This window comes from Diplodia corticola (assembly GCF_001883845.1).
Source record: "Diplodia corticola strain CBS 112549 chromosome Unknown scaffold70, whole genome shotgun sequence".
NCBI classification, from domain to species: Eukaryota; Fungi; Ascomycota; class Dothideomycetes; order Botryosphaeriales; family Botryosphaeriaceae; genus Diplodia; species Diplodia corticola.
The window spans coordinates 49,344-70,649 of record NW_017971549.1 but is presented as its reverse complement, the minus strand read 5'-3'; the positions used below and the strand labels follow the sequence as shown (position 1 = coordinate 70,649).

Sequence of the window (21,306 nt, the reverse complement as noted above, 5' to 3'; positions counted from 1 at the left end):
GGAGATCAAGATATAACTATTGCCAGTGTGATAACAAAGGATCTCGTGCGTTCCTTCAGCGCACATTAGCGGCGCATGGTGGCTTTCGAGGGCCGGGCCACTGTCCTGGCGGAGAGCAGAGGGTCGGCTTCCGGTAGGTGAGTTTTGATTTTCGAGTGGGGGGTGAGGCCAATGGCAGCGCAATGGCAGCGCAATGGCAGCGCAATGGCAGCGCAATGGCAGCGCAATGGCAGCGCTTGCGAGCGGCGTTCCCGCATCCCCATTCGCCGGCCGAGATCTCTTTTGGGAAGGAAGGCTGCCGCACCCCCGTTGGTGGCTTGCGCCTGCCCTCCTACCAATGTTTCAGCCCTTCTGCTTCCTCACTCATTTTCTGCGCTCCTTTCCTGCTCCTGACAGCCCGCGGCCCGCTCTCTGCTCCTCATCCTCCTGCCGATCAACAAAGTCTGACCGCTCCGCCATTGCAACGTGCCGGCAGGTGTTGCCGCGCCGTGTAGCCAGCAACTTCCCGCGCGCTTCGCAGTCTCGCGCCGGCGTCGGGCAACGGCTGGCAGCGCTCGTCCGTCGGTCTGGCCGGGCGCCTACTGCAAGCGAGGCCAAGACGAGTTCCACGCGCTGCAGCCTGCAGCCTGCAGCCCGCTCCTCCGCAGCCGCAGAGCTCGTTTCCAGGCGTGCAGAGCGGCACGACGGGGCTGCGTGAGGTTGGTGTTGGCAATGCAGCCGCCCTCGAGGGCGCAGGGCTCGAAACGAGCTAGCCAAATGTCCAGGGGATGCGTGGGTCGGTCGATAGATAACAGGATCACGGCTAGCAATCAGACTTCGCGTGCGCAGCCAAATCCGATCCCTCTGACGTAGGTAGTGGAAACAAATGTCCAGACGTAGAGATGAGCTTTGTGACTGTACATGTGCATCCAGACTCCAGACATTGGATTCAATTACCAACGTGACTGCTTTTTCTTGTAATCGCCCGGCACCCAAAACGACGTAGCGCATCCCTCGTGTGTATCACCCCCCCTGTAATCCACCATGTGCAATTTTCCCTGTCAAATCAGTCTTCCATCAGGCAACTTCCATCTTCTCGTCATAGTTCTGCCCTTCAAGAACCTCTTTCCTGTGTGCTTGGACCGCCTTTGAAACATCCTCGGGCCTGATGCTGCTGTGTCGCCTGATCTCCTCCTTCTCGTGCTGAATGTACTGCTGCGGCCGCTTGGACGAGGTGGCGTCCTTGTCGGTGAAGACGAACAAGCTGTGGTTCTCGATGAAGAACCGGTCCAAGTCTTCGAGCGACCGGTCTGCCGTCTCGGGGTAAAAGAGGTAGACGATGGGCACGAAGGATGCGTTGAACACCACCCAGATGATGTAAAACTGCCATCCCAGCGACGAGATGCCCGGAGGCGTGATTTCAACCACCATGAAGTTGAAGATCCACTACTTGCAGTTAGCCCGGGGATATTCGAATTGGATTCTGAACAGCTCTTTATGAGCTCGAGCATGCATGGGGAATTTCGGTAGGTGGGTGGGTAGTTGTAGTAGGGAAAAGTCGTCGCCGCATCCCAGGGGGAACTCACGTTCGTTGCCGTACCCAAAGCAGCCCCCTTTGTGCGCATGCTCAGGCTGTTCACCTCGGTAGGATATAGCCATGGAACCCCTTGCCATCCGATCCCGAAGAAGACGTAGTATAGGAAGAAGAAGGCGATGGATGCTGACGCCCATTGCTTCGATGTAGAGAACTGCGGCTGCGAGTAGCGCAGACACACAGTAATGACCAGGTAGCACATGGACTGCCCTGCGGCTGCGTACATCATCATCTTGCGCCGGCCCCACCGCTCGACGTTGGGAATGCCGATGAGACTGAACAGCAGGTAGCTGACCGAGTTGCACGCCGCCAACAGGCGGGCTAGGTTATTGCCCAGACCGACTGAGTTGATCAGCACGTACGGGAGGTAATAGCTGTGCATCATGTGTCAGTATTTCTATGCGTCCTCGCCAGGCGGCACTTACGAGGTTACGTTGATTCCCGAAAGCTGTTGCATAGCCTGGGTGCCCATGCCCAGAATGAGACGCCGGATTGTGCAGGTTCCGCCTTGATTCCCCGTGCGCCCGCGGAGAAGGTCACGCCAGCGCACTGCATTCTCCTTCTCGTAGTTGACAGCCCACTGGATGTCTTTGGACTGGGTGATGATGTACGGGTCGTCGATGCTTAATCCTTCCAAGTCTGCGAGGATTCGATCCGCTTCATCGATTCTCCCACGCGCGATAAGCCACCTGAGACAGAGTTAGCTGGAGCCATCGCATTGCTGTGTGTGAGAAGTCTTTACCTGGGGCTCTCGGGCAGCCAAGGCGTGGTGGCGTACAAGACGAAGATGAAGAGGAACTGGAAGGCCAGCGGGACGCGCCACGAAGGAGACCCGGAGACGAAAGAGAAACCGTACGTAATCCAGGTGGACAATGAGAAACCCGCGATGTTGCAGATCATTTCGATGACAATGAGCTTCCCACGCCAGCTCGCTTTGGACGTTTCGCCCTGCCACACCGGTGCCGTGGCAGTGTTTATACCGTTCCCAAACCCTCCGATAATACTTGGATTTCGGTCAGCGTGCAATCGGCCAGGATCAGAGCAGGCACTGGAAGCGTGGAGACATTGCAGGGAACGAACAGCTCCAGCTGCCTAGGTGCAGGAGAGGACTTACCGGCCGACGATCATTTGCGGCACGCCAAACGCGGCAATCTGGAGGATGGCACCTATTGACATGATGGTAGTGCCCAGAATCACACACTTCTTACGGCCCAGCCTCTCGCCAATCATAAAGGCACAAATGGCACCAAAGAAGCAGCCAATATCGTAGATGGCCGTGACGGTACTGATCAGTGTCGTCTTGCCGTTGAGATTCAGCGTGTCGAGGAAATCCGGCGTCACAACAACGCCGCCTGAGCTTGTCAGAAGAGTCGTTCAGCGGGGAACGAAGCTCAGACATACCAAAGACGCCCTGATCATAGCCTATATCTCGGTAAGTATTCCATCGCCACCTTCAGAAACACAGCAGTCCAGCTCACCAAACAAAGTCATGTCGGTCGCGCAGGCGACCGTCACCCAGAAGGTGAGCCAGCCGCCTCTCATTCCGAAGTAAGGCGCCATGGTTGCAACAATGGCCGAGTAATTGCTGAGGATCCATGCTGATCAAGAGCAGCATATAAGCACACACGAGGAGAAGGCGGGGATCAGAGCCATTGTGCAGCTAGTAGCACATAGCAGGGATTGCACCTGCCGCCTCATGCAAGACCGAGTCTCTGCTTTCCTGGGCTGGGAGGCCTGTCTGTGCGCGTGGACGCAATTCGCGCCGACTGGAGCTGGAGGGCCAGTGCTGTGATGATGGTATGGCTGCAGTGGCGGCCGGCTGATCGTCTGAGAGCTGCACCCCGCATCAAGGTACCGCCTAGTTCGCCCCAGCCGTCGTGCCGGAGCGGGGCGCGGCTGGAGAGCCAGTTGCTCGCAATGATGCGCTACTAACTCGCCAATCAGACATCCATGTCCATGACGTCACAGGTCACTACGGACGGGCAGAGCGCAATTTACTTTGGAGCGTACATCTGGCTAGGTAGCCTTGTTGATCCCGAAAGACCCATAACAAGGCCGATCAAGAATAGAAAGCTTCGGCCATTTGAATCTTCGCACAGGCCTGCATCATGACTGCATCGGAAACTGCGTTTGGGGTGAGTTACAGACGCCGCATACGGCCCTACTACCTGGTGAGCCGGGCCGCTGTACACACTAGTTCGATGGTCAACTGATGGGACCAAGAAGACTTATAGTGGCAACTCGAACCCCGGCAGGAATCGAGCGCTGATCAGTCAAGAGCCGCATACATAGTTGAATGCTCCGTCAGCGTGCTACGGGCCAAACCTTTCAACATATAGCGGACGGACAGCTCTGTTATGCATCCCAATGGCGACATCTCGCAGGTTCTGGACCACTCTGCGCTGCTTAGAGTGATGTGTCAAGGCCGTTATTACCGCGCCTCCATGCAGCCCGGCGCCTTACAGACGGCCTAAGGCGACTGCGGTTGGTAGCCTTGACCCTTGTAGCGCATTGCGGCGCTCTTAGGCTGCGGGCGGCCCACGACATTTAGCGACATCTAGCAAGCGTACCGAAATATACCCAACGGTCCGCTGTTAGGCTGTGGCTCCGAGGCTGTTAGATTCCGTGTCTTGGCAAATCACTATCGTCGGAGACATGGCAGAGGTTCAAACACAGGTGCCACATTTTGCACCACCGCAACTGATCCCGTTGAGAACCCAAAGACTGGACTAGCAGCATACTCGGAGGTTACCGAACATTTAGCTTAGTGGTGTCATGCCGGCTGGGTCGCCAGTGCGGTACTCACGGCTGCGGAATCTCCCTCTGAACGACTATGCGAGGAGAACAGGCAGTGATGCCTTGGTGGAACCTCGACTATGAATCAGAATCTCATAATTGAACTTCTCCTTATGAATAGCATACCATGGTATTGTCCCTGCCAAATATACCCCGAATTCCCTGAAAACGCCTACCCAGAAATGCTCCGATTATGAAGCTGATGTCGCCGTGAGCTGCCAGTTTTAGACCAGTGACTGCTTCTTCTTGATGCCCAGGGCTGCGCCGAAATCCTTCTTCTTTTTGGCCGTCCTTTTGAAAGAAGGGGGAGGCATGGCAATCGCATCTGCGGCACTGGCGGAGGATGAGGAAGCTTCCGGGGCATCCGTAGTGGCAGTCTCGTCCAATCGGCGAACACGCTCGCCGTTTGCAGTCTCGAAAGCGCGTCTTGCAGCCTCTTCATCCTCCTTCTCTTGTCTTTCCCTCTCTGCATCGCGCGGGTCCCTTTCGACTTTGGCTTCGGCGGTGAACTCGCCGCGCTCGATCCTCGCGTTCCTTGTGCGGATCTCGTCTAACGCGTCTGCGATAGCCATCTCGGTCTTTGCGTCCAGAGTCTTCGTTTCCAGCTCGGCCATGGCATCGCGCTCAGCCTCCTCGCGCTCCAGGCGGTCCAGACGCTCTTCATCCGTTTCCTGGTTTAGCTTCTCCTCGCGCCATGGTTCGAAGTTGCGTTTTGCGCCGCGTTCGCAGTCATAGTCCACTGGTATCCTCGTTAGCCGATACACGGAATCAATGATAGAGGGGACTCGTGAGGAGCCGTTGAGCCTTGCTTCTCGACAGCTCGTCAAAATAACGGGTAGAAGAGGGCTGACTTACTGTGCTTGGGGGAGGTTTTGAAGGTGATTTCGGCGCTGCAGCGCGTGCATCGGATATAGAAACGGTAAATCTTGATGGCGTAATAGGTCTCATCGGTCGTTTCCTTCCTAGCGTTGAACTTGCGACCCTTGTAGATGAACTCTCCGCATGCCAAGCATTTCACTGCGTTGGGTGTTAGCTGACACCGAACGGTGAACAAAATGTGGATAACGACTCAGAGCTTACTCGAGAAGGGGGCCATGAGGCGAACGGTTTGGACCTTGGGACCAGCATCCTTCGGCTTTCGAGCGCGCGAGATCTTGCTTGGATCGAAGTCGGGCGGGTAGTACTACAGCGCGCGCACGCTAGTTAGCAGGGACCGTGGCGAAGAAGCGACAGGAATACTTGCCTTCGTGAGCACCTTTCTTTCCGACATGGCGGCTCTTTAAACGGGCGAGGAGTCGGCGGCTAACGTCGGGAGGCGCGGCGAAGAACGCGAACTGAGGGTCGAGGTGGATCGGAGGTAGAAGCTTTTGGAACGGGGTGAAGCGAGCGGTGGTTGCGGTGTTGCAGCGTTGGCGGTGGTGGAGTGGATGGAGTGAGCTGCGGCGGCGGGTGAGCGCTCGGCCGTGGCTCAGCCCTATGGGTGTCGGCGTCAGGAATGGCCGAGGCGCGCCTTTCCGGGGCACGTGTGGCAGCTTTTACTCGCTTATTAAGCCCTTCAGCGTCGCGTCTGACTAGGAAGATAAGGAATCGACTGCCTTTCTTACTTCTTCAACACTCGCTGATCGGATGATACTAGAACGAGTCCCGAGAATGGCTGAAGATATGCCTTTGAAGTTTCAACTCTCCGGTACGTTCTCTAGAGTAACACCCGGGCATGGAATAATTGAAAGTTGCGTTGTGATTTTTGAGGTTCACTTTGGTTGTTCCCACCTAACTGTTGAGCGGCAGAATGTCGGTACCAGATTTTGAAGAATTTATTAGTATATATATATTTTTCAAAAATTTCTCAACAATCACTGCTCCACTGGCGCAATGGTAGCGCGTCAGACTTCTACGTATCCACCTGCTTATCTGCGTGATGTGTTAATCTGAAGGCTGCGGGTTCGAGTCCCGCGTGGAGTAATATTGTTTTCCACTCTTTAAAAGCCGTGTGTATATTCGGCGTGGAATTTTACATTTTGGCTTTCTAATTCCAGAATTTTTTTTTATGCCACTAAGTGGTTTCCTTCAGCTAAGAGGCCATGAACAGATGAGATTTTTTTTTTAAAAAGAGACTTTCAGCTACCAAGTGCCACGATCCAGAGTGGAGTCACGATGGATGAGGCTCAAATGGAGAAAAGCATGAATGATGATTGGTTGGGTGAAAAGAGGGAGTGAGGCGAAAGGAGATGGAGGAAGAAGGGAACAGGAAACCGTACGCCGGATGGCTCACTCCCTTGTCGGAACCGGAAGCCGTCGACGGGTATGGAGAAGCTGCTACAAGAGCAGGCAGGAGCCACGTCGAGGCAGTGGAGTCCGATAAAACGAGGGAGCCACCGACCGCGAGAGGAAACGGAAGGGAGGAACCGTGGTGTGGTAACTTCGCTCCGTCAGGCCTGACCTTCCGGATCCCTAAGGGGTGCCTCCTTTCCTTTGTGATCGGAAGACCGTGGAAGGTCGTCGAAAGAGCAGCAGAGTGTGGTATGGAGGACGATAAGACTTGGCTGACTTCGTCCTCGAGGATTCGAATGTGCGCGGAAGCGGAAGCGTTTTCGTTGTTTCGAGCGGAAGCGATGAGGAGTCGTCTTGAAGAGACGCGAGAGGGTGGGGCTCGTTCCGCTGGTGGAGAGAACTCCTGGTGCGGTCGGAGGACAACGATCAGCCTGGTGGACGCAGATCCTGGCGGCCGCGATCGTGTGGTAGTAATGCCTTTCAGCTACCAAGGAGAGGAGGGGAAGCCCTATCATTCTTTCTTGTCGTCCAGCAGACCTCTCCACGCCTGTTTTGGAGCACTTCCCATAGAAACGAAGATCTAGCATCCTTCGCATTGACGTCACACTGTCCTAGCGGTACACTCCCAATCAAGTCGATGAAGGTGCTCACATAGGACCACCAGCTTACATGTTCAGAACGTAGAATCTACCCGCCCGTCTGACTGGATCCTGGGAGAGAGATCAAAATCCGAGCACACGTTATTTATGTCATCTCGATTGTTGCCTAATATCTGCAGTTGCCGTCATGGGTGGATGGGGTTGAGCTTTCTAGAGTGCTCAAAGTGCTGGCGGTAAGACTCCGTACTGTCCTGCGAGCCCGCCTCCCTGTGGCGCTCCCCTCGGGCAGAACTGCACAATCAAGCCAGGAGAGCCAGGCTCAAGCACCCCAGCCGCGATCCCCCATCTCGACTCGTGATCGGGAAGTTGTGTTCCGTCTTGAGCAACGGCGGCGGCCCAGCGCGCGTCGAATCAACCTCAATCTTGCCCCTTTTCTTGCGCAGCCAAATGACCTGACACTAGGAACCGCGGCGTGGGGTGGGGGTTCGCCGACTGCTACGAGAAGTACGTCAATGACGATTGGCAGAAGTACTACGCCTCTGGTGAAGAGCAACTCTTCCACTACGCTGAAAGGCCACGTCTAAGGCGGAGTGCTCAAGTAGCCGGCAGAGGATCCTTTGGCAAGCTATTTACTGAGGACACCTTCGTGTCTGTTCGAAAGCGAGGGCAGGGTGTGTTCTGGTAGGGAGAGACCTTTTGGCTTCCGGGACTAGAGTTGGCGCTGCGTGAACTCGGAGTGCCCGTCCCGGTTCGTCATGACGATCTTGACTGAGTAGAGAAGACAATACCACCATCAACGACGACGACCACCCCGAAAAAAATTACACCATCAGAGACATTATGAATCGCACCAACCCGCCGCTTACGGGCTCAGCCGCTCCACCTTCCACCCACCCTCGACGCTCTCATCCCTCGTATACCTAAACCGATCATGCAGCCTGCTCTCCCTGCCCTGCCAAAACTCCACCTCACTGGGCACAATCCTCACACCACCCCAAAATGGCGGCACGGGAATCTTATCCTGGCCCTCAAACCTGCTCTCCACCTCCCTGACCCTCTCCTCCAACTGCTCCCTACCCGTCAGCTTCTCGCTCTGCCTGCTCGCCCACGCGCCCACCCGGCTGCCTCTAATGCGCGTATCATAATACACCTGGCTCTCCTCCTGCGGCAGCCGCTCCACCGTCCCCTCGACCCTGACCTGGCGTTCCAGCCCCTGCCACCAGAACGTCAGCGCGGCGTGGGGGTTGCTGGCGATGTCGGACGCCTTGCGGGAGGTGCCCCAGTTGCTGTAGACGACGAAGCCGCGGTCGTCGAGCTCCTTCATGTAGACGACGCGCGCCGAGACGCGGCCCGACGGCAGCTCCGCCGTGGCCAAGGTCGCCGTTTCCGGGTGCGCGACGGCCGACGAGGCCTCGCCGAACCAGGTGTGGAACTGCGCGAGGGGCGAGGCGGAGAGGTCGGCCGCGTCGAGGGCGCCTTTGTGGAATTGCGCGGCTTGGGAGGCGAGGGCGCCGCTTTCGCCCGGGGCGAAGATGAGCTTTTGTTTGTTGGTGGTGGAGGTGTTGTCGACGACGGCGCCGGGTGAGGAGGCGGCGGCCGTGGGGTCGGGTTGCTCCTGTTTATTAGCGCTGTGGAGCATGGTTGCGGTGGTGGAGAATTGGGGTGGATGGAGGTGTCGTTGTACGAATGGGAGGAGGGATCGTGGATGGGAGTATAGGCGGGGCAGAATCGAAGCTGGGTGGACGAGCGCGTGTCTGGCTGACGAGCTCATGCGGATGGGCAGTCTGGAGGTCGCGGCGAGCAATATATGCGCTGGAGAGGTGGTGGGACGTGGAGTGAGGTGGAAAGAAGTGGTATACGACTCATTGACGGTGCACGATGTCGGATGACTTGCATGACTCCTCCCGTATGACGCTCGCTCGCATCTGCGAAGATCGCGGGACCGCATCGTCATCGTCGGGGCATTTTTTGTGCGCCAGCCAACCAGGAACAAACCGACCATCGCACTCAGCCCTATGCGGGTCTAGGCACACGACGCGAGACAACAGCCGCAACGACCTAAGCACAAAAAAAGTCCCACACCTGCCACCTTCCACCTTCCGCCCCAACGCTTCCGCTTTGGCGTCGCGCGCGCAACGAACGTGCACCCACCTACCGTCCATCCACCATGACATCCACGCCCACCGCACCCGAAGCGCCCTCCGCTCCCATCAACCCCTCCCACGCGCTCCTCTCCCGCGCCCACTCCCCCGACACCACCACCCGCATCTTCACCGACCGCGTCCAAAAGAAGCCCCTCCTCCTCCGCCCCACCGAGTCCGCCGACACCCCCTCCACCGACGCGCGCGCCGCGCGCCGCCTCACGCGCCAACGCCACGCCGCCCAGACGAAAAACAAGTCCGCGAGCAAACCGACGCCCCTCTCCGCGCGCCAAAAGCGCGCTCTGGGTGTGCACGAAATCCCCAAGTCCCAACAGCGCTACGAAATCTTCGAAGGCTTGCACAAGATGTGGGTTGGGTACGTGCGGGAGGTGTTGGGGTTAAGCGAAGGAGGAGGGCCGGGCTATGTGTCTGCTGCGTCGGCGGGGCCGAAGTTGGCGAGTGCGGATTTCCACGGCGCCGAGGTCGAGGTGGTGAGGAGTCGGTGTGTGGGGAGGGTGGGGTTGCGGGGGATTGTGGTGAAGGATCGGAAGTTTGTGTTTGAGGTGGTGACGAGGGGAGATGTGGTCAAGACGATTCCGAAGGAGCATACAGTGTTCCGGTTTGAGATTCCGCTGGGGACGGGCGGTGGAGAGGGACTGGGGGAGGAGCCTCGGAACTTGGTGTTCGAGCTGCATGGGTCGCAGTTTGAGAATAGGGCGCCGGATCGGGCGAATAAGAAGTTCAAGCAGCATGCTATGGTTGATCTTTGAGCAATGCCGGCTGTTCGGATGATCAATAAGAAGCGAAACAGCTCTATCTGGGGGATTGGCTCAAGACTGCAACCCTTGCGCAGAAGATTGCTACTGGCCAGTCTGCGCTCTTCAACCTCGCTAGGATGGAGGCCGATGACATGACTTCCGTCGCCACAACGGCACGCAACAGAAGCGAAAACGTTAAACGAGCCAGTCTCCGGCGAGAAGCCGACAGGGGTCAGGCACGCGGACCCCGCAACCCACGCTGCATGTCTCGGATTCCGCAAAGACCATGCGAACCTACCCTGAACAAGCCGAACATAACCGACTTCTCCCTGCCGCTACTATTGTTTCGCCTACCCGTATTCACATGCGCATCGACGTCGTGGACTGATAGAGGCCACTCAGGGCTCTTTCTTCAATGTCGGGGGCACTTCCTTGGTAGCGCTTGGCCCTCGTCGCATGCGTCAAGACTACGCCGTCTCCACTACCTGTTGCTTCGAGTGCCCATGTACGAATCTTCTCGGGTACACGACTTTCCGTCCTCCGTCTGGGCGGAATATGCAACGGCGCAATATAGAGATGGATGAGAGCACCTGCATCTATATAACCTGCCGCAAGCGCTCGTCGTCACTCACGTCACCTCCTCCCAAACCCCTCCTTCTGCCGCAATCATGGATAGCCCCGCTGGCCCAGTTCCCGAGTCCCCCCCAAGAATCTTGAAGATCGGCAGCGTTCCGTCGTTGTTTGGCATCTTCGTATCTCTGGTATACCTGGTTGTGCGCCTTGTATCAAAAACTGTCAGCTGACGATTGGAAGCTCGTTGTGAAATTCGTGGTCACGGCAGTATACAATGTCTACTTCCATCCGTTGAGTAAATGTGAGTCCCTTGGGGTCCGCTCGTCACCTGAGGAATGCCCGCTGATAAGCCGAGCCAAGATCCGGGTCCAAAGCTTGCTTTGACGTCCAATCTGGTGTGGTGGATGATCAGCTACACGGGCAAGATTGAGCAGTGGACTCGCAAGCAGCATGAAACCTACGGCGAAATCGTCCGTCTAGGCCCTGACCGGCTTAGCTACATCAACCCGCAGGCGTGGAAGGACATTTACGGCCACCGCAGCGCCGGGAAAAAGGAGAACGGGAAGGACCTCCGCCGCTTCTACACCAAGGACATCAACGACAAGTACCATGTCCTCAACACGCCGGACGTGGTCGAGCATGGCAACCTGCGTAGAATCTTTTCCAACGCGTTCAGCGAGAAGGCGCTGAAGCTGCAAGAGCCTCTGATCAAGAGATACGTAGACAAGTTGATCTGGAACATGTACCGCATGACCAAGGAGGATCCGGATGTTTCTCTTGGCATGGTCAAGCTGTACAACCTCACGAGTAAGCCTGCCACCCCACGCCGCTCGGCCTTTTCCTTTCTCGCCCCTTGTTCTCTTTTGGCTGTATGCAAGCTGAACTCAAAAGCCTTCGATATCATAAGTGACCTGACTTTCGGCGAGCCTCTCGGGTTGCTCGAACAGTCCGAGTACACGCCGTGGGTGCAGGCCATCTTCGCCAACGTCAAGGCCCAGCACATGCAGCGGATCCAACTTGAGTTTCCCATGCTCGGCAAGATCATGAGCTGGTTCATTCCGCAGTCTCTCATCGATCAGCAGAAGGCCCATTTCCAGCATTCGGCCGAGCGCGTGGACCGGCGGCTCGAGAAAGGCGTGGATGGAGACAAGCCGGACATCTGGGGCCTGGTGTTGGCCAAAGGCAAGGACAACCAACTCGGGCTGGGCGAGATGCACGCGAACTCGTCCATCTTCATGATTGCGGGCTCGGAGACGACGGCGACGCTGCTCAGTGGGCTCACCTTCTATCTGCTCAAGAATCCGGACAAGCTGCGGAAGGTGGTGGATGAGGTGCGAGCGGTGGCGTCGGAAGATGAGCTTACCCTAGAGCTGCTGCCTCGGATGCCGTACCTGAACGCGTGCTTTGAGGAAGGGCTGAGGGTCTACCCGCCCGTGCCCATTGGACCTCCTCGCGAGGTGCCGCAAGGCGGCAACGTCATCTGCGGTGATTGGGTTCCTGAAAAGGTGTGTTCATGCCGGTTCGCGCCGAAGCGGATGCTGACTTGCATTGCCAGACGAGGGTCTCTGTCCACCAATGGTCTGCGTACCGGTCTGCGCTTAACTTCAAGGATCCGGACTCGTTCATCCCTGAGCGGTGGCTTCCTGGAAACGTCGAGTACGAGAGCGACCAGCGAGAAGTGCTTCAGCCCTTTTCCTTCGGACCGCGCAACTGTCTGGGAAAGAAGTAAGCAACCGTCCATTCCTGTTGAAAAGAGTGCACCGGCTGACCTCAGAGCGTAGTCTTGCATATCACGAGATGCGGATTATTCTGTCCAAGGTGCTCTGGCACTTTGATTTAGAGCTTTGCGAGCAGAGTCAGGACTGGGCTAACCACAAGTCGTTCACTCTATGGGAGAAGCCGGAGCTCTGGTGTAAGGCCAAGCCAATCCGCGCCTAGGATAGTCCCTATTTAGTAGCAGCAGTGCACCCCTTACAGATCAGCGCTTTGCCTTAGGGTTAGCCGGCTAACGCGTGGAAAAGGCAAAGGGAAGGGAGCAACATACTTGCTACGCTCCTGGGGTTTATAAAGAAGGGTTTGTGTGTATGTATGGTGTTTAGCTATCTTATGGTTCTTCTCCCATCCTGTGAATCCAGAGACTGTGTTTTCCATCCGCTGCCCTTCGGCAAGCACTTACTTGACGTACCCTAAAAATCCGGGGTAAAAAGTATCCACTTCGCCCGATCGGTCCGAGATTGCCCGCCTTTGCCGAAACCGGAGGCGGCGCTGCGCTAATAATCATCCCACTTTCGCATTTTATGATCACCACTTTACCCTTCTGGACTCAATTGATCTCAATCGGCGCAGAGTGCAACAGAACTAAGGTAAACTTAAAGAGCAAGGATGTCAATGAACGCGGTCGTCTTTAAGGGTGTGGAGAAGGGCGTTGTTGTGGAAAAGAGGCCTATTCCTAAGGCTGAGCCGGGGAGCGTGGTCGTTAAGGTGCGGTACGCAGGGCTGTGTGGGAGGTGAGTTGAGGCTTTCTCTTATCCGTTCTCTCCGCTCCATCTCACACTTTTTCCCTTCTCCATTCCTGTTTTTGACTTTTGTTGGAGCTACTGGCTCTTGCATTGCTGTTGCTAAAGGTCCTGTTTGATTTATCTGGAGTGCAACCCGCTTTCAGTAATCGTCCAGTCTTGATATGTGATGTGATTGGCCTACATGTTCAAGTCTATCTTCTTTCTTATATCAACCGGATCTTTCTTCTCGGAGTCCCTGTTCAAGCATGTCTACACCTTTGAAGACAATGCCATATTAACCCAAGCTCTACAGTGACCTCCACACCTACCGTGGTATCGAGCCTGCCGGCGAGAACCCTGACTTCATCATGGGCCACGAGCTCACCGGCGTCATTGCTGAGGTTGGTGAGGGCGTGAAGAATTTCCAGGTTGGAGACAGGGTTGTTTGCCCCTTTACTATCAGCTGGTGAGTGATATATCAACTGGAGATGCCGAATTTCAGTTGGACAAACGCTTCCAACCAACGATTAAAGCGTGACTCAAGAACTGTGAAGTGGTCTTTGCACGGAGCACTTCGATGTTGTGATATGGGGTGACCACCTATATACCGAGAATGCTACTGACGGGATACCAAACAGTGGAGAATGCTTCTACTGCAAGCTTGACCTCTCATCTCGTTGCGTCAAGTCGCAATGCTTTGGCACTCCGGGTCTGCCCGGAGCTCAGGCCGAGTACGGTAAGTGCTTCTGTTCCGTGCATGCCTTTTCGCAGCATCAAACTGGCGTCTAAAACGACGCTGGTCGGTCTGATTCCAGTTCGCATCCCCCTCGCCGACTCGACTGTCTTCAACGCACCCGACGGCATCAAGGACCAGAACCTGATCCTCATGGCCGACATCTTTCCAGTAAGTCCCCCCGTCGTCCCTCCAACTTCTCCACCCCGTCTCAAGCAGACCATACTGACACCATCTCTTCTCCTCCCCTCCAGACCGGCGTACGTCATCCAACCCTCCCTCCTCCCCTCCCTTCCCGACTAACACGCAGCTCCTCCTCGCCCCACCCACGCAGTACTTCGCCGCCTCCAACGCCACGGCGCGCCTCCCCGCCGGGCTCCCGCACGCCCCCACCGCCGCCGTCATCGGCTGCGGCCCCGTCGGCCTCTGCGCGCTCGTCTCGCTCCGCCACCTCCTCGGCCCCGCCGCGCGCCTCTTCGCCGTCGACAGCAACGGCGCGCGGCTGGCCCGGGCCGCGTCCGTCGCCGGCGCCACCCCGCTCAACTTCCGCGAGATGCCCCCGGGCGTCGCCGTCGCCGACGCCATCAGGGCCGCCACGCCCGGCGGCCGCGGCGCCGACGCCGCGCTCGAGCTCGTCGGCGTCGAGGACGCGCTGCGCACCGCGTTCGAGGCCGTGCGCCCGTTCGGCGTCGTGAGCTCCGTCGGCGTGCACAACGGGCCCGCGGGCGTGGGCTTCACCGGCGCCGAGGGCTACGACAAGAACGTGCAGCTGGTCATGGGGAGGTGTCCGGTGCGATCGCTGTTCCCGCGCGCGCTGGAGGTGTTGAGGGCGAATGAGGGGGCGGTGGAGTGTTTGACGGAGAATGTGGTCCCGCTGAGTGGGGCGGTCGAGGCGTATGAGAGGTTTGAGAGGGGGGAGGTGCAGAAGTTTGTGTTTAAGGCGGATGAGTGAGGCGGTAATTGTGCTTGGCGTCTGGGAGGGGGGGATGGGGGAGAGCTTGGATGTTCGGGCGCAGGGGTTTGATGGAAGTGTGTGTTCCCATGGCATTGGAGGCGAACTTCTTAAAAAAAAAAAGGAAAAAAAGGGGGGGAGGCAAGAGAATTTATCACAACCTCATCACCTGAACGCGTTACGAGAATCTGAATGAATATACGTTCGCTGCCTCTGAAGCATATGTCTTCTCTGGCTCTCACTGGAGAACGAACACCTTCGATCCACAGGTGGTAAGGAAGGAAAACATAGGAAGATTCAAGGGAGGGCTAAACGGCGTCGTAGATCGAACCATAACTATTTGAAATTTGGCAATCCAAAGCCTTGACCCGCGCGCAATGACAACCGGCTAAAACAAGTCAACGTTATTAAAGATAGTCAGCGTTTGTATTCATGGGACTATACATGTTCGGATAGATCCCATTTAAAGTTCTGACTTCTTATTTTCCAGGCTTGTTATGGTAAGTGTGTTGGATGTTGTGCCCCATAGCGTAGATAGCAGATTTCTCAGGTTCTGTAAAAGTCCGGACAGCGGGCTTGCAAGGAACTGTTTAATACCACGTTAGAGAACAGACAGTTGTGCCTTATCAAAGACTGGATTTCATACCAGGGTCTCTTCTTTCTCCAAATACGTACGACTGCTGCTAGAAAACATGGCGCATGCCTTTTCTGTGCTATTATAGTATCCTGTTTCCGTTGTCCGGTGGCGATGATGAATTTTGCAGGATGTGGTTGAAGCGGGTGAGATCCAAGATCTCATTCAAGGATTTTCTTTATCTCCCTCCCCATCCGTAGCCTGGAACACGTCTCTTTATCCTCCCAAGCCACGTGAGTCGAGAGTAAAAGCCGGCCTTTTATCCATGCATCCTTTGTTCGAGTTGATTATCCCAGCAATGTCTTAGGTGGGAAGTCACATCCTCCAAGTCTTGCAGATATCTTGCGAGCATTGATATGTCAACTGAAATTCCCAGGAAAGCCTTACTTACTTAGCCTATTTACATCCTTAAATCAATTGGTATATTTTTAATAGAAACCGTTGCGTAAGTCTTGCCATCCTCTCCAAGCATCCAACGAAACACGACACTCACGCATTTCTACGCGCTCTATTTTCTCGTTCTCTATGAACGACTGTTCCCCTCGCATGTCTTTTTTTCTTTCTCCTTCCCTAGTATAAAACGCCTTTGGTACTGGGCTCCTCGCCCTCCCTACCCTTCACCCGGGTGGTGGCCTGCCTCGTCGCAACGGCCAGGGCCTTGAAGGCGCTCTCAGCCCTGTGGTGGTCATTCTCGCCCCTCAAGCAATCGACGTGTAGGGTCACGGCGGCGCCCTGGGCGAAGCTCTGCAGGCAGTGGGGGATCATCTCGCACGACAGGTCGCCGATCTTCTCGCGGCGGAGGCCGAGGTTGATGACCGAGTAGGGCCGGTTGGATAGGTCGATGACGGCGCGCGACAGGGCCTCGTCGAGCGGGCAGTAGGCGCTGCCGAAGCGGGCGAGGCCGGTGGTGCCGCCCATGGCCGTCTTGAATGCCTGGCCCAGGGCGATGCACGTGTCCTCGGCCGTGTGGTGGTCGTCGACTGTGGTCGTAGTAGGCAGCTCGGTCAGCAAAGATTCGGTCGCCCAGCATCCTTCACTTCTTCCTGACTATGACGTACTGTGCAGATCTCCGATGCAGCGCAGCTTCAACGACCAGCCGGCGTGTTTGGCCAGGGCGTGCAGCATGTGGTCGAGGAAGCCGATGCCCGAGTTGATGTCGATGTGCTGGCTCTTGGAAGCCTGGGCGGCGTGGGCTGCTTCGTCGCCGTTCGCATCGTCGCCGACGGGCTCGAGAACGCCGCCGTCGAGGTTGAGGCTCAATTGGATCTTGGTTTCATTGGTGTCGCGCTTGAGGGTGGTGCTGCGTATTCTGTCGGCCATTGTCTGCGAGAGTGATTGTTTCGCGTGGGAGTCGGTCGAGAGGGCGGTGGTGAAGGAAAGTGAAGGGTGAAAGTGAAAGCGAAGAGTCAGCGGCGTTGCGATTGGGCGGCGGGGATGTTTTTTCGCTGACTATCCGTACCTGGCCGATAAGATGGCGGACCCTCTTATCGGCGACCGCAGTGCCACGGTGCCACGGTGCGGGCGTCCGGCTAGCCGCCACCAGCTCGACTGCTTGCGCTGCCTCGCCCCACCAGTTCGCTTGCTCTCGCCGACTCCCGTCCGAGGTCTACCTACGTCATCTCAGTGCTTGCCCAACCGCAGACTATGTGTTCCGAGCTGAGCTGCGCAGTACTGTCGGACTCCTGCAGCCTCCAATTGCTCCATAGCTGCCCGCTTTACTGTCGTCACACCCTCCGCCGAGCCAGCCGGCTGCGCGGCAAGGCGTGAAAGCAGCAGTCAAGCAGTCAAGCAGTCAAGCAGTCAGGCATGGACCCTCACGGCCATCACCATGCGCCTGCTGCAAAGGTGGCCATCCCGCCGCTGCGGCCCCGCGTAGATCCACCTCCTCCGGCGCCCTCGAGTGCAGATAAAAGGCGCACCCCCAAGGCTTGCGTCGAGTGTCGGTCCAGGAAAATCAAATGCAACGGCAAGCGCCCTACCTGCGACCATTGCGAACAGTGCCAGGTCCCCTGCGTGTACGCCGAGACCAAGCGAGAGCTGAACAAGAGGTAACAATAAACTCTGGCCCCGTTGCTCGCCCCATGGCCCCATGGCCCCATCGCGCTAATGCCCGTCCGTAGGGCTACCGAACGGAGCGACCGCCTGCTGCAGCTTCTTGCCGACATCTCCCGCGAAGTCTCGCTTCCACCGCATCTCCAGCAGAAGGTCCGAGCTGTCGAGTCTGAGGTATGAAGCTGTCCATCTTCCCGGCCTGTCTGCGCGTTGCTGCGCCCACCCATCGCGTCGTCGGCCTCGAATCCGCCTCCCTCTCACATCGGCTGCCTTGCCAGTTGCCCACTGACAGTGACCAAGTCGACTCAGGCCCTGGACGATGACACGTCCGTTCGATCCACTCCAACCGCGTCATTGAAAAGGCGACGATTGTCGTCAGGTAGTGCTGTCCCCGAAAACCCACCCAAATCCCCCTCACCTCCTGCTCTACAGGGAGAGGCCGATGTCTCCGCTGAAGTCGGCTCAGAGGAGTCTGTGGACAACATCGGAGAGGACTTCAGCCGCTCCGACAAAGCCAGAGCTACCGGCTTCATTGGCAAGAACTCGGAAGTCGCCTGGGCCCGTCGTCTTTCTCAAGCCCAGGCTGAGGGTTGGACCAAAGACGTACGAGGCAGGACCCACGGCAAGCCCGGCACCGGCGAAGAAGCCCAGAAGGATCGTCTTAGTGTGAGCAATATACGTCATGCTTCCCAGAGTCGCCCACGTCCTCCCATATCCGACTTCACCTATCACTTGGATACCGAAAGTGTCTTGACCTTTGACCACGTCGACAAAGACGAACTTCCACCCCCGGAGCTTGGCCAACACCTGCTGCATCTGTACATGGACACCGTTCAAGACGCAGTGCCCATTCTCACCATGTCCGTCTTCCTGGGTCAGTATCAGCGATACTCTCGTTCAAAGAACCCGGAGAGCTTACCTCCAACATGGCGCGCCATCTTGAACATGGTCTTTGCCATCGGTGCCAAATTCTCTCATCTGGTAAATGCACCTTGGCGCGGTGATGAGCGAGATCACTTGGTGTACTACACACGCGCTCTCACCCTTGCAATGCCTGGCGATGCCATTGTCGCCCACCCGGACCTTCAGCGCATCCAGGTCATGGGTCTTGTTTCTTTCTATTACTTGACCATTAGCCAAGTCAGTCGGTACGTTGACTTCATGCGGCTCGCTCATCGCTCCAACTTGCAATTCACCGGACTTGTAAAGTCTGATGCTATGATTACTACACAGATCCTGGGTCATGATTGGTCTGGCCTGCCGCCAGGCCATGGCTCTCGGCCTACACCTTCGCAACCTGGACCCTCACAAGGACGCAGTATCCAAAGAGAAAAGGAGTCGAGTCTGGTGGTCCCTCTACTACATCGAGAATCTGCTATGTGAGGTCCTCGGCCGACCTACCGCAATTGACCAGAGGTTCTGTTCACTCCCAGCTCCGGCTCCCGTCGAAGAGGCCCAGATACATAAGCACGGAGGGAAAAGGCTTGAGGAGTGGAACAGTAGTCAAGCAGATGCGTCATCCGCTCCAGCGAGCGAGGACAGAAAGGCGATTCTGCGCTTGGAGTCCATTCCAAGCACTGCTACTCATTTCCGCCGACGTGTCCAGCTCGCACTCATCTCCCAGAAAATCCTGGTCAATCTCTACTCGGCTGCTACAGTCCAGAAATCCTGGGAGCGCGCACAGTACGAGATTTCTGCTTTGAATGATGAAGTCGACCACTGGTATAGGGGGCTCCCGAGGGAATACCAGTTTGCCCACTCCGAGGATGAGAGCAAGTTCTATCGGGAGAGAATCCTTCTGGGCTTCGGTTTCTACAGTACAAAGATCATCCTCACTCGTCCCTGTTTATGCCGCATCGACAAGCGGATTGAGAAGCAAGGCCTAGGGTCCAAAAATCTTGATCAAGAACGTGCCCGGGACTGCGTCATGGCTGCTAGGAGCATTTCTGATCTTCTCCCGGATATGGACGCCCCCAACGTCAATTGGATCTATCGCAATGGGCCATGGTGGTGCATCGTTCACCATCTGATGCAGGCCATGACTGTTCTAATGCTTGAATTGGCTTTCGAAGTGTGTCACATGGCGGACCCCCCTGTGGACCAAAAAAGCATTCTGCAGATTGCGAAGAAACTTCTTCGCTGGCTTACAGCGATGGCCTCGACCGGAAACGAAAGTGCTAAATCTGCATGCAAACAGGCCCGAAACCAGTTCAAGGGGTTTTCCCCCTTTGAACACATTGATACTTCTGACCTTGTGCAGATGGCCGAACGCGGACCAGAGCCTCCGCCAGAGCCTTCGCCAGAGCCTTCGCCAGAGCCTCCGGCAAAGCAACCGCTAAACGAAATGCAAGCATCTGGAGCGTTTACTCATGATTGGATGGAGCACTCAAGGCTCCACTCTTCTGCCCAAGTGAGTGGGAATCCTATTAATGAGACGGAGGTTTAGCCCAGAGCTGGCCTTACTCAATGCCTTATTTTGGACAAAATTCAAGGGCGCATAATGACTAACACATTTTAGCACCAGGACATGGCAGAGCCGGAGCGACCGGATTTCAACAGTGACACTGTTCTCCAGGATGCCGAACAAGAACCGTGGCCTCATTATACCGAGGATGAACAACTGTGGACTCCTGAATTGAGTGTACCCATCGATTCGACGTGGAGCACTGCAGTCTTCCACAACCCGTATGACCTGAGCAACCCGTTCATGGACTTTGCACACCCATTGGCGGTTCCATACACCAGTACCGGACAAACGTATCTGCTTGGCAGCACTTTGGCCGGTGATGCTCCCACCACATTTTCTAGCCATCAAACAGGTGTCAGCCAACCCGATCGTGTTGGCGGAGACTACACGTACGAGTTGGCAATGACTGAGCCTCGGGAGCAGCAGCAGCAGCAGCAGCAGCAATCGACCGGGAATTTTGGACAACAGTCCTACCCGTACCCGCCATCGACGCAGCACTACCAACAGCAGCAGCACTACCCACAAACATCGGGGCATCAGCCGCAATTTCCACCAACATCGACCAGTGGACAATGGCAACAAAGTCCAAATAACTAGCGTCAACTGCACCGCCCCAAGGGCGTTTCCTCCACTTACAGCAGCTCTCTCACGCTGGGCAGACCCCGCTATTTGAGCTCATTAACTTGATGGATTACCTCTCGAAGGCAATGAGAGGAGAAGCTATCTACGTGGCACTACTTATGTACAAGCCAAGCCATTTTGGGACATACGTGTGCTTTCGAACTCAAACACCGGCCTCAGCCATCCTGTCAACTTTTCAATGCACATGTTCCGCACTGGGAGTATTCACCTGTTTAGGCCAAAGAAGGACAACCCAGCCCTCTATCCGTTCGCACAATTGGACCACTCAAATACGCGACCCCTGCGCTTCGGAAGTTGGAGCCTGACGCTTATATCGTTACAACAGCGCCTTATCCGTCCTCCTTCTCGTATACAAGCTGTACTCTCTCCACGAAAAAGCTTGTCTGATTCGGTTCGAGCAATGAACTGTAAACTTTGTTGGCATGACCAGTAACCAGCTGTTTATCTCTTCCTTTTGATTGGGGGGTTAGCTGTGTGTGGGAAGAGGCTCCAGCGCGCGGTGAGGGGGGAGAATTCCCAGCGGCAGGCATCGCGAATTCCACCGTGTTAGGTGTCGCGCTCGTCTGTTTGGAGTTGGATCCGTTGTTGTGTTGTCAATCGTTGTTGACTGCTCTCTT

The 21,306-nt window shown here is 56.3% G+C and overlaps 8 protein-coding genes across 8 annotated transcripts; 4 read left to right on the top strand and 4 right to left on the bottom strand.

Annotated features, from left to right (window-relative positions):
* Positions 1 to 1,056: 1,056 nt before the first annotated feature.
* BKCO1_7000023 (sugar transporter) lies at positions 1,057 to 3,133 on the bottom strand (the record flags this gene model as incomplete). Its single annotated transcript, XM_020278495.1, has 7 exons — positions 1,057 to 1,425; positions 1,566 to 1,947; positions 1,999 to 2,262; positions 2,316 to 2,576; positions 2,688 to 2,925; positions 2,975 to 2,995; positions 3,052 to 3,133. 7 exons carry the CDS (start codon positions 3,131 to 3,133, stop codon positions 1,057 to 1,059), a joined length of 1,617 nt encoding a protein of 538 aa, XP_020126131.1.
* Positions 3,134 to 4,593: 1,460 nt separating this feature from the next.
* BKCO1_7000022 (mrna splicing protein yju2) lies at positions 4,594 to 5,639 on the bottom strand (the record flags this gene model as incomplete). Its single annotated transcript, XM_020278494.1, has 4 exons — positions 4,594 to 5,108; positions 5,225 to 5,386; positions 5,450 to 5,552; positions 5,625 to 5,639. The coding sequence occupies 4 exons, from the start codon at positions 5,637 to 5,639 to the stop codon at positions 4,594 to 4,596; spliced, it is 795 nt and encodes a 264-aa protein (XP_020126130.1).
* A 2,462-nt stretch (positions 5,640 to 8,101) lies between these two features.
* BKCO1_7000021 (pyridoxamine 5-phosphate oxidase) lies at positions 8,102 to 8,878 on the bottom strand (the record flags this gene model as incomplete). The annotated part of the gene is made up of 1 exon (XM_020278493.1): positions 8,102 to 8,878. The coding sequence occupies one exon, from the start codon at positions 8,876 to 8,878 to the stop codon at positions 8,102 to 8,104; it is 777 nt and encodes a 258-aa protein (XP_020126133.1).
* Positions 8,879 to 9,406: 528 nt separating this feature from the next.
* On the top strand, positions 9,407 to 10,150 carry BKCO1_7000020 (ribonuclease p complex subunit; the record flags this gene model as incomplete). Its single annotated transcript, XM_020278492.1, has 1 exon — positions 9,407 to 10,150. The coding sequence occupies one exon, from the start codon at positions 9,407 to 9,409 to the stop codon at positions 10,148 to 10,150; it is 744 nt and encodes a 247-aa protein (XP_020126132.1).
* A 656-nt stretch (positions 10,151 to 10,806) lies between these two features.
* Positions 10,807 to 12,649, top strand: BKCO1_7000019 (cytochrome p450; the record flags this gene model as incomplete). Its single annotated transcript, XM_020278490.1, has 6 exons — positions 10,807 to 10,899; positions 10,952 to 11,012; positions 11,072 to 11,518; positions 11,603 to 12,216; positions 12,267 to 12,436; positions 12,493 to 12,649. 6 exons carry the CDS (start codon positions 10,807 to 10,809, stop codon positions 12,647 to 12,649), a joined length of 1,542 nt encoding a protein of 513 aa, XP_020126163.1.
* A 450-nt stretch (positions 12,650 to 13,099) lies between these two features.
* BKCO1_7000018 (alcohol dehydrogenase) lies at positions 13,100 to 14,894 on the top strand (the record flags this gene model as incomplete). The annotated part of the gene is made up of 5 exons (XM_020278489.1): positions 13,100 to 13,218; positions 13,523 to 13,675; positions 13,848 to 13,945; positions 14,025 to 14,113; positions 14,253 to 14,894. 5 exons carry the CDS (start codon positions 13,100 to 13,102, stop codon positions 14,892 to 14,894), a joined length of 1,101 nt encoding a protein of 366 aa, XP_020126164.1.
* Positions 14,895 to 16,098: 1,204 nt separating this feature from the next.
* Positions 16,099 to 16,848, bottom strand: BKCO1_7000017 (imidazoleglycerol-phosphate dehydratase; the record flags this gene model as incomplete). Its single annotated transcript, XM_020278488.1, has 2 exons — positions 16,099 to 16,508; positions 16,587 to 16,848. 2 exons carry the CDS (start codon positions 16,846 to 16,848, stop codon positions 16,099 to 16,101), a joined length of 672 nt encoding a protein of 223 aa, XP_020126143.1.
* A 486-nt stretch (positions 16,849 to 17,334) lies between these two features.
* Positions 17,335 to 20,644, top strand: BKCO1_7000016 (c6 transcription factor; the record flags this gene model as incomplete). The annotated part of the gene is made up of 5 exons (XM_020278487.1): positions 17,335 to 17,576; positions 17,649 to 17,754; positions 17,881 to 18,728; positions 18,814 to 19,990; positions 20,099 to 20,644. 5 exons carry the CDS (start codon positions 17,335 to 17,337, stop codon positions 20,642 to 20,644), a joined length of 2,919 nt encoding a protein of 972 aa, XP_020126144.1.
* Between the last annotated feature and the right edge of the window lie 662 nt (positions 20,645 to 21,306).